The 13,839-nt window shown below is 33.6% G+C and overlaps 1 protein-coding gene across 6 annotated transcripts in view; it reads right to left on the bottom strand.

Annotated features, from left to right (window-relative positions):
• Nucleotides 1-701: 701 nt before the first annotated feature.
• The window catches only part of LOC116853149 (growth arrest-specific protein 2-like), a 140,373-nt gene continuing 127,235 nt past the window's right edge, over nucleotides 702-13,839 (bottom strand). For 4 of the 6 annotated variants that reach the window (XM_032834049.1, XM_032834050.1, XM_032834053.1 and 1 more), the window contains 3 exons: nucleotides 7,469-7,730; nucleotides 5,290-5,415; nucleotides 702-4,179 (listed from right to left, as the gene is read on the bottom strand). In XM_032834049.1, coding sequence (XP_032689940.1) covers nucleotides 3,964-4,179; nucleotides 5,290-5,415; nucleotides 7,469-7,730 — 604 coding nt within the window. In that variant the 3' untranslated portion in view covers nucleotides 702-3,963. The remainder of the gene's footprint in view (nucleotides 4,180-5,289; nucleotides 5,416-7,468; nucleotides 7,731-13,839) is intronic. The other 2 variants (XR_004379913.1, XM_032834051.1) reach the window with 2 other exon arrangements.

The raw sequence follows: 13,839 nt of genomic DNA, 5'->3' as shown, positions 1-13,839 counted from the left end.
ACTTCGAATGTATACATAAATTCACAATAGAAAAGAAGTAATTAATAAGAATATACAAAGAAACTTGGCATAATAAATAAGCGTATGAGATTATAGAAAATACATCATACATTTGAAACAAAGTTTACCAGAAAAGAGTCAGAAATAAGATCGTCGTATTTTCACTACGATGGCGTCAACCGAATAATGATTACGAAGTATGACAAAATATGTCGCTATTGTTTGCCTTGAAACGATAATTTTAATATTTATTTTTTGAAAAGTTTTATATAGTATAAGACTAAATACTCAACAATTTATATGAATTTCGTATATTTTTTTAATTAAAATTTTCAAAATATTTTTTTGAAGATATATTTTTGCTGAATACAATTTTTCTAAATATTTTTTAAAGATACATTTTTGCTGAATTTATTTTTGTATTTTTACATTTTTATTAAATAATAGGTTTTTTTTAGGTTTTTTTTATAATCATAGGTTTTTTAGGTTTTTCAACATATTTTTTACTGTTTTGTAAAAACAATAAGTTTTTTGGGAATTAAATAATTTGATGAAAAGAAACATATTGTAATCTATATATATACGTAAATTCAAGAGGCAAATCTGCATTTTAAAACGATATAAACGTTATATGTGCAGCATGAAAAATAATTTGTTTGTTTATATGTAGTATATATTGGTAGCCAGTAACATTTCCAAGATTATAGTCAAATGTTTTATTGTTCAACAAAATGTAACAACTGATATAATAGCATTGGATGTAAGTTGAATGAATCAAGATGATGTCATGTATGATATATACTTGGCTTTTTCAATACGGTTTGATATTTTTATGCGACTGTTTACACAGCTGATGCTTCACACAGCCGATGATTCAATAAAAGAACTTAACTTCTGGAAATTAAACAAAAACAAGTTCTCTTATTATGTATCGACTGAATTTCAAACTACATTGAGAAAAAGTAGCCAAACTATACTGAAGGAAACCAAGTTTACACATATATTGTATATTAGACAAAATCTTAAAACTTGAGAAAGTTTAGTGCAGTTATTACGAACAGAAGCTGAACATAGCATACACGATATAATGCTGTTATAATACTAATTAATAGTTGATTCATTACAATGAAACCGTACTTAATGGTAGTCTATTTAAACATAAGTGTATATCGATTAGACCGCTTCAACGCCTTACTATAAACAATAAACCAACTAAACTGATAATATTACAGTATTATCAAAATATAATTTTTCCTACTTTCTACGATATGTGCATAGTAATATCAGCGCATATCGATAAGTTCAAAATGTTTCTTACGTAGTTTCTGATAAAAAGGTTGACAATATATAAATTAACAACTTATATTACATACATAGAATATATAACTAATATGCAAACTCCGCTCATAAACATTAACGCTGTGTAAAGCAGGTACGATTAACTTAAATTAACTATTTGTCCACACATCATAGCGACGTATTTACAGTTACATAATATGGCAAAATTGCGTTAATTAGGCTGAGCTGTTACATGTAAGAAGTAACTTCGCAAATAATCGTAGCTGTGTAATACAAGGCCTTATATATCCGATGATAATACGTAAAACCTATCCATCTTATATTACAGTGCAAATCGCATTGACTCTATTTCGCAAAGGATAATCGAAGGTGATGAACCGATTACCGTTATTACGGTATATAATAATAACATTCTGTAACGTAACAACGTGAACAAAGAGACCACGAATGATAATGTTAGATAGCCTCAACGGGCCGAGATTACTCGTCGCATATTTCTTTGCTTTGGTATTCCTTTGCATACTGTAGCCTTGCATCTCTGTAAGTCAAATAATTAGACAGTTTAATGATTCCGACCACCACAACCCTTATCCTAGATATTTATATAAAAGTACAAAACATATACATATATGTATATATGTGTGTGTGTGTGTGTGTATATATATATATATATATATATATATATATATATATATATATATATATATATATATATATATATATATATATATATATATATATATATATCGTGATAATTATCGTGTAACATTTTACATGTTAAATAGTACGAGTAAGTTACATTAGATATTAATCAAATATTTAAAGTGCATTGATAACTTTTAGGACCAGTTAAGAACCATTGGCAAGAAACATTAATCGAATACAGCAAAGAAGTGATAGCAAACGTATATATGTATTCAAGATCCTTTCAAAAGCAAACAGATGTACTAAGATGTACCATATTTTGTATAACAGTTAATTGACTTTTGTAAGTGACAGCACGGTGTAATTCATTTTATGCAAACATGTGAAAAGAACGTCAATTTATCAAACTTAATAGCTTCCTTCATAAAAACCATTCTTAACACAGATATCAAGTTACGAAAAGAATTAGACCGACGCCACGTGATTATTGTTTATATAAGTGTCTCGGGCTCGCACGTCGCAAAATATGACAGTACGCAATAATATATTAGTTTGTAAGTTATAGCAATGACCAAAATAGAATTGTTAGATGTTGTATTAAAAATAACATTTCAATTTTAATAAAAAAACAATAATATCTATATAGGTTATGAAATAGTTTAACTGATGTCGTATAATTGGTAATCATTTGAAAAAATCATATTGCAGAGAAATTTTATGAAGAAAAAAGATAAATCCATCGCGCGCGCGCGCGCGTGTGTGTGTTAAGGCATGACACGTTTACACGGACGATATCCTACCTGAGATTTTAATTGCACTTTTACTTATTCTTTATTGCACGTATAAGCGCGGTGCATTTGAGCTTAAGAGTGAATATTTATTGAAAAATTGTTATAATTATATTTTTAATATTACCATTACATTTTGACGACATAGTTGTGAAAATAATTTTTGGTCATTGCAATCTTAATACTAGCTACTACCAAGTGCATCACACTTCCTAGGATCTATCGAAGAATTTCCAAGTAGACGTTGAATATGTTAGTATCTGAACAAATAAACCACGATAAAAGCACATCGTAGATTAACATAGAACTACGATTAATACAAAATAATCAAAGCTCTCCCAATCGGAGAGCAAGCCGTTCATATACAAAACTTTAGCTATTCGTTACTTCGGTTGATTTCTTCAAAAATCATAGCACATTACTACGTCTACGAGGATACTTCGTCATACATGCTACTTGACCACTCTTTACGACGTAGTAAAAATAGTGATTCGTGTGTATCTCTACCCTTATAGAAATATTATACTAAGAATCATTGATAATTACTTATTTTCAGTATTAAAAATACTGGATAATAAGTAATTATCAATGATTCTTAGTATGATATTTCTATAAGGGTACACAGTGACTAATTGATTACACCACGACGAGCATACGCACTTGACACGATTCGAGATGTACAGTGAATATGAGAGTAGAAGAGGCATCGTTGCAAATAGGCGGTGCATGTCGTGATTTTTGCCGGCAAACTCGCGAATAGCATTACGAATATATTGGAATGTGTGCGTGTGTGCATGTGTGTGTCTGTGTGTGTCTGTATGTGTGTGTGTGTGCGCGCACATATAAGTGTAACTGTAAGCTCTTGAGTTGCCATCGATTTCGTATTTTCAAAGTCGTCAACTCACCAAGAGTAGTTGGAGAGAAGGAATGTATCATACGCGAAGAAAGTCGCGTAAATTGCGCGTCTCTACGGTAACTCAAGCTGCCGCGACTTCGTCGCGTCATTTAGCAGCGTTTGCGGCACGTCGACGTGTTCTATTGACGTGTGTTCCGCGAGTCGGAATTGTCGAGTGTTCCTATGGGACGAAACGCGAGATATAGCGATGCGTCGTATAAGAACCATGATGTTTGAATTGCACGTACGCCACGTGTGCAAGCAGTTATACACAACGTATGTGGGACCAAGAAAGTCGTATGATCGCATGGGCGCATGATTAGGCACTACGTGCTCTTAGGCTAACGACCGACGCGAGGTTGGCTCCGACGGTGGGCTGCGGTACTTGGCGCGAATGTGCAGGAAGCTGTCGTGCTTGTTGCCGTGAGCAGGTGGTGGTGTGCTCTCGCGGTTGAGGACCCTCACCTGACAGGGGTCGTGCCTTGCCAAGAAATGCTCCAGGGTATCCCACCCGCCGCCTACTCTCACCATCATATGTCTTCCCTTGAGAAGCTGCGAACACGTCAGCGATACAGTTATTAGTGACTGACACGCTTACGATAGGCGACATATCGAGAATGAAGAGAGAAATCTCGAAATTCGAGTAGCTCACAGACATTTATATAGAGTAAAAATCTAGTAGCCGACACTGCTCATTTTCGCCACTGTTGCGCTGATTTCATCAAATATTAACGTATATGGAGATTTAAAGTAAATGAATAATAATAAGTAATAATAAATAAAGAATAATAAATAATAGTTAATAAATAATTCCTCATATAATTAATAAATAATTCACCATTAATAAATCCTTATGCATACACCTTAATATTAAAATCCGAGCGAGAATGCCAACAGGTGAGCGCTGTAACGAATGTCAGCTACTGACATTTTCTCTTACTAGACTATTAACTTTCTTAGTTATTATACATAAAAATTGATCTAAAAATTATATATTATATATGATAAGCTAACATTTGCGTATGCATAGGTGATATAAAAGACGTTATATGATATTGCCGACGTCTACATGTCTACATACTTATAAAAATGACATTTTAAATTTGTACGCGCGTGCCTAATATATATTATTTTAAACTCAATCAATCTTTTTCAGACGTAACTATCATCCCACTTACACGACGCATGCGTATGAGTTTCGTATATATTTTTCAGATCCATGTATTTTATGTATAAAATAACTAACTTGTAAGTTAGTAATATAATTCTAGGATGTGTGTGTGTGTGTGTGTGTGTAATGCTACTTCTTGCGAGAGATCTTAAAAAATTCAATGACCAACAACTCTACGGCACACAAGAAGTAATACTGAATATTTCATCGAATATAAATACATTTCATTAGTTTACATAAAGGAAAAGGAAGGAAAAAAAGGTATATTTCTGAAACTGTCTTATGTTGCAGTAACACTAATTGACAGTAACATTATTAGTATATTGACAGTAAAATTATTAGTAATATTATTGTTATAATTTCTCACTCAACAATGTAACTGTTAAGTACAACATATGTTATATTATACTTACATTGAGTTGAATAGAAAATTATAATATTGATACAATGTTATTGTTAATTGGTTAATCGCTAGGAATGAGTATACTTACCCTTATAAAAACATTACGTCCAGCAATATGATAGCGACCTTCACCGACTTTGCGTACTTTCAGCTTGGAACACTTCTCTGACGGACACTGACAAAGTCTCTGAACTGCTTCGGTGGCTCTTCGCACCTGCAGACAAAGAGAGATAGAAAAACCACTACGAGAGATACTAAGATGTATTTAAGACTAAAGGATGCGGAATATATTTAGACAGATGTTTTTATGCATCGGCCGACTTCGTTGTTACCAGACGGACTAAGAACGATCGACTGTTACGCGAGATAAATTACAGTATGTTTGATAAGAGCGTGTACGGCAAAACTTTTTCCTCGAAACCGTTAGAGGGGGGATATGAACGCGAGCCAATAGCGGGGCTCTCCTCCCAAGATGCTTTGTCTAGAAAGCCTTAGTTATCGTTTGACTTTCGTCACAAAAGGGCGTATTTCAACATGAATGCCGCGTACGCATCACGTTACGAAGCTGTGTTTCTATGTTCGCATCCGAAAGGACCAAAAATGTCGCGCGGAGCGGCTACTAAGTATATGAAGAAGTCTAAGGCGTTTGTGAGTAAGTGGGTGAAACGTTATTCCGAGGTCAAAAACGTTGATGACTTGCCGGATCGTGGCTCTGTGCAGAAAACGACGAAAAAGGAGGACAAAATGATTTTACGGGTGTTTGAGAAGAATCCTTGTTTATCATTGCGTGGCGGGCAAGCGGTTTTACTTAAAAAGGGTCTAAATATATCATGTCATACTATAAGAAGACGTTTACTGGCTCATAAAGTGAAATTTCGAAGCACGATAACGAAACCGTTGCTGTCTGAAAAACACGTCGAAAAAAGACTTGCTTGGGCAAAAGAAAATTTGGACCGCTATTGGGGCAACGTAATTTTTTCAGATGAAGCTTCGTTTTGGGCAAAGTCTTCTATCAGACGTGTCTGGTCTACCCAGGCCAATAGACTCATCGAGCGGACCGTTAAACATCCGGTAAAGGTGCACGTCTGGGGCTGTTTCTCAAAACAGGGATTTGGCACTTTACACATCTTTACACAAAATTTGGATGCTGCTAAAATGGTCCAAATATATGAGAGAGCTTTATTACCATCTGCCCAAAGGTGGTTTACGAGGAAAAATGAAAATTGGCTACTGCAAGAGGACAATGATCCGAAACATCGGAGTAGACTTTGTACTGCGTGGAAACAAGAAAATGACGTTGACGTACTGGATTGGCCTTCACAGTCGCCAGATGCAAATCCAATTGAAAATGTTTGGGCGCTTATAAAGTTTAAGCTCCGAGGAAAGAAAATATGGACCGTCAAGCAGTTAATTCGACAGATTCGATTTATATGGAGATCTTTGTCTGAAGATTATGCTGTAAAATTAGTAGAAAGTATGCCTTGGAGATGCCAGTCAATTATTGATAATGGAGGCGACTGGACAACTTATTAATAATAAAGCATCGCAGTCTATATCATGAATAATGTGTACAAATTTTTTCAATTTATGTATTATCCTAAGTTTTTGAGTTTTGCCGTACACGCTCTTATCAAACATACTGTACTTTGACGTGTCGTTGCAGCAAGACGCGGCGAATGCTAAAGATACTTCCGCCGCTTGGTATGTGAAAATCCGACACGCACGTACAGATGCGCCCGTGGAAAAGTGTACGAGAAAACGCACGATCCTCATTGTCCGGGTCTTATTCTCGTCCTTCCTCTTTCTGTATACCTCATTCCATGATAATGATTATAATACAGCATGACGGCCGTAGTAGCCCAGAGAGCGAAGGTTTTCTCAAAGATACGCGTGAGATACGCGACTAAAGCAGAATGTGTAGGGGACGTTGGCGTGGTAACATTAGCATTAATAAAGAGGATATAAATTATTCAATTTTCCGTTATGCATATGCATCTTTCCATGTAACACAGAAGGAAAAACAACTCTGTATCGCGCAATGTTATTTTCGTTTCTGGATGTAGGGATTATATTCACGAGGGGAATGACATTCTTCCCGACGCTTTATTTTCGCCGGAAATTAAACTCATAGAATTGCTACAGAGTCGCGGTGAGTTCGAAAACTCCATCGAATTCCCGAAAAAAACCCATTATCGAAGTTTTTCACGCAAAAGTAAGACATATGTTCGATATTTCGTTAATAAAATATTTTGTTAATAAGACGATACCTTGCGGTCGAGTTCTGTTATCGGGCCGATGTGCTCTGGTGGTTCAGCTGGTGACGGTGATGGCGAGTTCGACGGTGACGGGAGTTCGTCCGGATCCTCGGCACTACCGCGGGACCAGTCGTCCTCGGTTGTGTCACTTGGCACGCCGTCACTTCCAGTTGGTCCATTATCGCTCACGGACCTTCGCATTTCGGGCTCGTGCGTGGCGCCGGTTACCGGATCCAACCATCGAGCGGCCGTAGTCGTTACTTCGGACGCCGAGCTAAAACATTACGAAGTGAACGACTTGCGAATATTACATAAGATAACATATTCTTTGCAGAAAAAAAGAAAGAAAAAACAAACTCTTATACACTATAAAAAACGATCGATCAAAATAATTCGAATCCAATTGAGCAAACTCAAATTCAGTATTGCGTATGGCGAACTAATTGCTTTAATTCTTTCAACATAATTTTGATGGTCTTGCAATTTCTCTCTAATTGAGTAATCATAACATCAATTTGACTGTCCCGTAAAGTAACGGTGACTAAATGAGTTGCCAAAAATAGTAACGATTTAGTATAGTAAAAGATTTAAAACAACTGTTCTCTCGAGTTAAGTGAATTACATACATTATCAAAGAGAATAATATAATATTTTATTAAATATTTTCTTTAAGTGATATCGGAATAAATCGGAATAAATCGTTGATTTAAACAACGTTTAATCAGTTTATTCACAAAATTAACGATTCCAACTTAACAACAAAAAATAAAACAATCAACAACCCAAGATGCCAACAGTCAGAAAACCCCAAAAAAGCGGAAGTCTTGTAAAGTTAAACAGTTGACACAACCGAACATCATGAATAAGGTGAATTTCCTTAGCGGTAGTATTCCAAAAACAGTTGCATTTTTCTTAATAAATGAGTTAATACGACAATTCAAATTTATCAAAAATATGTACTCGTATTTTAAATTTTATATATTACTAGTTATAACAAGTCCCGAATAAAATTAAAAGCTATAATAAATGCTGAAACATCAAACTTTTACAAGTGTATTACTGACAGCGACATTTGAAATAATTGAATTTAGTGAAATCAAAGCTCTCTGATATACAATCAAATTAAAATGTGGGGACCAATCAGAGCTAATGCACATATAATACAATAAATATTAAATGCATATATTATAATACAATAAAAATATCAATTCTTATTATAGATATTATTTAACAAATTTTATCATTTAATCAACAAACCAAATTATGTTAATAATTATGTGCCTATATATTATAAATTTTTAAATATATTAACTTTTAGAAATATTGGATGCTATTATAAAACTGTAAAATGTTTCAACGCAATTACTGGAAGATTGGAATGCACAATCTATTGCAACTTTTTTTTTTATGCATCCTGAGCACGCCAAATGTTTTTGTCTAAATCTTAATTTTATTTTTTATTTCTTAATTATTTTAAATTTTATTTTCATTATTTATTTTTTTTTGCTGCATCGTTTGTTACACAGGGAGAACGATTTGGTTGAATCAAACAAATACTTCTTTGAAATGGATCAAGCAAATTTTTTGATTGATCGAACAAAGTTTTGTTTGACGCAAAAATATTTAGTTGCAGCTTAGTTGTAATGAAATGTTTTTGTTGCGTCAACCAAAACTTTGTTCGGTCAACTAAAATGTGTTTGATCCATTCCAAAGGAAGATTTCTTTGATTCAACAAATCGTTCTCTCTGTATGTGTTTTGTATAACATACTTTTGCATTACCAATTGGCGCAACTTTTTGATTTCACTCTTTTTTTTAGGAGATATTAAAAAGTACTATTTAAAGTTTTCTTAATTTCGGAACATTTTTTCCACGAAACGGATGTTGGGACGTGTATACTTGGTGTCTTTTTTACTTTTTTTTAATTTTAGGATTTCATATCTTTTTTTACACACACATATATATGTATATATGTATACGTGAACCAAAACTTTATTCAGTCAATCAAAATATTTGTTTGATCCATTCCAAAGAAATGTTTCCTTGATTCAATAAATCGTTCTCTCTGTATGTTTTGTACAACATACTTTCGCATAATAATAATTACTACGTAAATCAGTAATGGATTTTAATTGTGACAACTTGTGAAGTATTGCAAGCTTCATTGTAAAATATGTGTGCAAATTGTTCTGCATGTAACTATACATATTATGTAGACGATAATATATTCTTTAATTATTTTATAAATATCTAAATGTATTACCTACTATTAATAGTAATTATACCTTATTATTTTAAATAATACTATAATTACTACACTTACTATGAGAAGTAATTATAGTAATTATAGTAATTATATTAATTATTAATTACTATGTATACCATTATTTTAAATAATTATTATGCATACAAGTAATCAATGGATTGTAATTGTGACAACTTGTGTGAAATACTGCAAACTTTGTTGAAAAATATGTGTGCAAATTATTCTACAAACAAGTATATATATTATATATATAACAATATATCCAATTATTATTATACAAATGCACATATATTATCTACTATTATCTACTATTATCTACTATTGAACATATTAATAATATCTTATTAATATTATTTTAAGTAAGATATCTTATTATTATTAGATTTTAACTAAATGGACAGCAGGTGTTAAAGGATAGTAACCTTTGATTTTGAGGGACTGACAGCTGTATCATTTGGTACAGTAACAATGTTTCTCTTTGTAGTCGTCGTGCGACTAAAAGGATAGCAACCTTTGACTTTGAGAGATTGATAGCTGTACAATTTGGTACAGTAACAATGTTTCTCTCTGCAGTCGCCGTGCGCTCGGGATCGCGCCAGAGATGTCGCTTCCGAACAGCATCTCTGAGCGTTATCTAAAGAGAGGAGAGTGTCGTGAGCGTGGAGCGTCAGGTAGCTCAATAGTTTAGAGTAGTCGCCCGGCAAGTGAAAGACCCGGGTTCGAGTCCCGGCCTAGCACACCGCGCTCTCAATATTTTTCTCTCTCTGGATAGACCATAGAAGGAGGAGGGCGTACTAGGCGTACTAGGTGACAGTGGGACGCCGTCCGTTCGAGATCTGCATATCTTTTCGTTCCAGAAATGTTTGTCTTTCGAAACAATCTATTCATCGAGCTATTTCTTTATTACATCATATGTTTTGAAGTGCTGCATCGATCGAAATAAGTAATAATTTGAAGGAACACAGTCTGGTGAATACGCGGCGTGTGATAAGATTTCCCATTAAAATTCCGATAACGTTTCTTTAACTGCTTTTGCAACGTGTAGTCATTATTGTGCAACAAAATCACTTTGCGTTTTCTTTGAGCTGTTATTGGAAGTTTCTGGTTCAAAGCACAATTCATACCGATTGCCGTTGATAAAACTCATCAGTAACTGTTTGATTCGGTTTCAGCAGCTCATAATATACGATGTCCTTCATGTCCCACAAAATGCATAACAAAATCTTACTTCCATGGATATTGCGTTTTGGAGTCAATGTCCACGGTTGGCCTAGATCTACCCACGATCTTTTATGCTTAGGATTATCATAGTATATCCATTTTTCATCGCGTAAAATTTGATACAAAAATTGCTTCTTTTTGTGACGAAAAAGCAATGAAGTGCAAATGGTTGAACGATTCTGAATAGGCAATCCAGACAATTCGTGTAGAACCCATTTGCCTTCTTTTTGAATCTTTCCCATTGCGTGCAAACGATCAGAAACGGTTGATTTACCAACATTTTATGTTGTAGCTAATTCTTGAAGTGTTTGAGCTGAGTTTTCATCCAACAATGCCTGTAATTCGGCATTTTCGAACTTTTTTGGTTGACCTGAACGTTTTTGTCTTTCAAATCAAAATCACCACTTTTAAATCGTCGATACCAGTACTCACACGTTTTATACTCACACGATGGAGCAGACTCAGAATAAGTTTTTAAGATGAATCGGTAAGCTTCGGCCGCTATTTTCTTCGAATCAAAGCAGTAAAATAATAGATACCGAAAATGCTCTTTATCACGTTCCATGTTTAATCGCACTAAACAGTGTGTTTCTGTTTACGAATGTACAAGACACGTGTCAATTTGTTTATAGAGATGTCTTAACTTTGATATGACGTACCAATTTTCAAAATGTTTCCAGTAGATTTGTAGCTACAGCCATCTACAGTGAACCCTCAAAACTAATCGGAACATCTAATATTATTAAATAAAAAGTAGAATAATTAGAAAAATACAATAATGTTGAAAAAAATTATAATAACTTACATAAAAAGAATTTGGCGTGCCTTTTTTTAATATTACACCGAAAATCAATATAATATTTTGAAAGTCATTAAAATAAGGAAACCGTTTGTCTATAAAAAAAGGCACGCCACGTTATTATAATTTTTTTCAACATTATTGTATTTCTCTAATTATTTTATTTTTTATTTAATAATATATTACTAATGTATTAATAATATATTTAATTTATAAATATATTATATAGCCAAAACCACATATGTTTATAAAAGTAAAAACTGAAATAATTAATTAATCGCAAACCTCTTGGCGTAAACCTCTTGATATCATTATTTTTGTAGAGAGTATAAAATTGTCTTGCATTTTTCAATAAAGTATTCGCGAGAGTACAATTGATCTGAATAATGTTGTTTTAATAATATCTTTTTAAATATCTTTTAGCTGAGCTTTGTTGTAATTTATTTATAACTTTTTTTGTAAAGACAAATAATGTTAAGGCGCGTGCACTTGGTTTCTTTTTTTTTTACAATACTTTTTATATATTTATTTGGAAAACAGGTCACACACATAATTTTCAATGAAACTTATAGCACAATCCACTCTACCTGTACACAAACGTTGTATCATTGTTAATATTAATAATTAAATCAAGAAACATTAAGCATTAATCAATATCATTAACAAGAAATACAGTATGTAAACAGACATAACCTGTTATGTCAGCAGACTTTATCAATAGAACACGCTGCAACTTGATAATTAGTTAAACATACTTTGATAGTAAAATTTTCTTCTTCTATTTTTTTTTTGTTCTTTTTTCATCTTTTGTTATTGTAGCATTTTTCAAAAATGTTTCTCTCTCTCTCCTTCTCCCGCCCTCTCTCTCTCTCTCTCTCTCTCTCTCTGTTTCAAACGGCATCTCTGAGCGTTATCTAGGGAGAGGAGAGTGTCGTGAGTGTGGAGCATTAGGCAGCTCAGTGGTTTAGAGTAGTCGCCCGGCAAGCAAAAGGCCCGGGTTCGAGTCCCGATCTAGCAAACCGCATTCTCGATATTTTTCTTTCTCCGGAATGAAAAAGACGCAGGTTCCGAATGCACGATGTCCCGCCACCACCTAATATGCTCTCATCTTTCTATGATAGATGTAGAATATTTTTGTGGGGAGTTTTCTGAAGTAATGCAAATCCAAAGAACCGATTAAGCCTACCCAGAACCTCGTTAGTTCAACCGTTATAGCAGAATGATAATCTTGCCATCGAGCAACTAGATGCTTCGCGTAAATATACACGGTCAGTTTCACCGCCTGTGCGTGTCACTTCGCTTATACGCGTGTATTTCGCGCGAGACACTACCGTGCCTCTTGATATTAGATCAGATCGAACATAAAAGTTCTCTACTATTTTCCAAATGACTACACATATGTTTAGTTATTAAATAAAAAAGATTGGTATATAGTTATGAATAATAATGCACTAATCTTCTTTAATTAATAACTAAACATGTACATGATTATTTAAAAAATAGTAGAACTTTTTTGTTCAATTTGACCTACAAGCATACAGCGGTAAACATCATCATTACAACTCATCTACCATATGACGCATGATCATTCACGAATCTTCTTTGATTAATAACTCAAAATTTTACATGGTTATTCGCAAAATAGTAGAGAAATTTTTTATTCAGTTTGACCTAATTTCGCTGCACACCACAGTTCCTCCGTGAGTTATCGGGCACCCTGTATAGATTTATTTCTAAAAAGGACATGTAATTTGTAAGTTTTATTTATTATAGAATATATAAAAAATAGCATTAAAATATTATAACTGGTATCTCCAAAATTTATTAAGTACTATAAATATGAGCCTATTCATTCATTAGCGTATGAATTACTATGTTTAAGTAAATAATAGATTAGTAGTGCATTCACATAATTCTACTGATTTATAATATTCGAATAATTTATGTGTGCGCTGCACGTAGTTATTTATTATTTTTATTAATAAATTTATATTTCTCTTTATAAAAAATTTTCATGTCCGGATTTAAGTGGCGGAACCTGTGTGTGGGTGTGTGCGTGCGTGCGTGCGTGCATGTGTGTGTGTGTGTGTGTGTGTGT

The sequence above is a fragment of the Odontomachus brunneus genome, unplaced genomic scaffold (assembly GCF_010583005.1).
Source record: "Odontomachus brunneus isolate Ranch 3 - 2012 unplaced genomic scaffold, Obru_v1 Obru_scaffold_281, whole genome shotgun sequence".
Taxonomy (NCBI): Eukaryota; Metazoa; Arthropoda; class Insecta; order Hymenoptera; family Formicidae; genus Odontomachus; species Odontomachus brunneus.
Note: the sequence above shows the minus strand (reverse complement) of the source record. Positions and strands in the feature narration are given on the sequence as shown.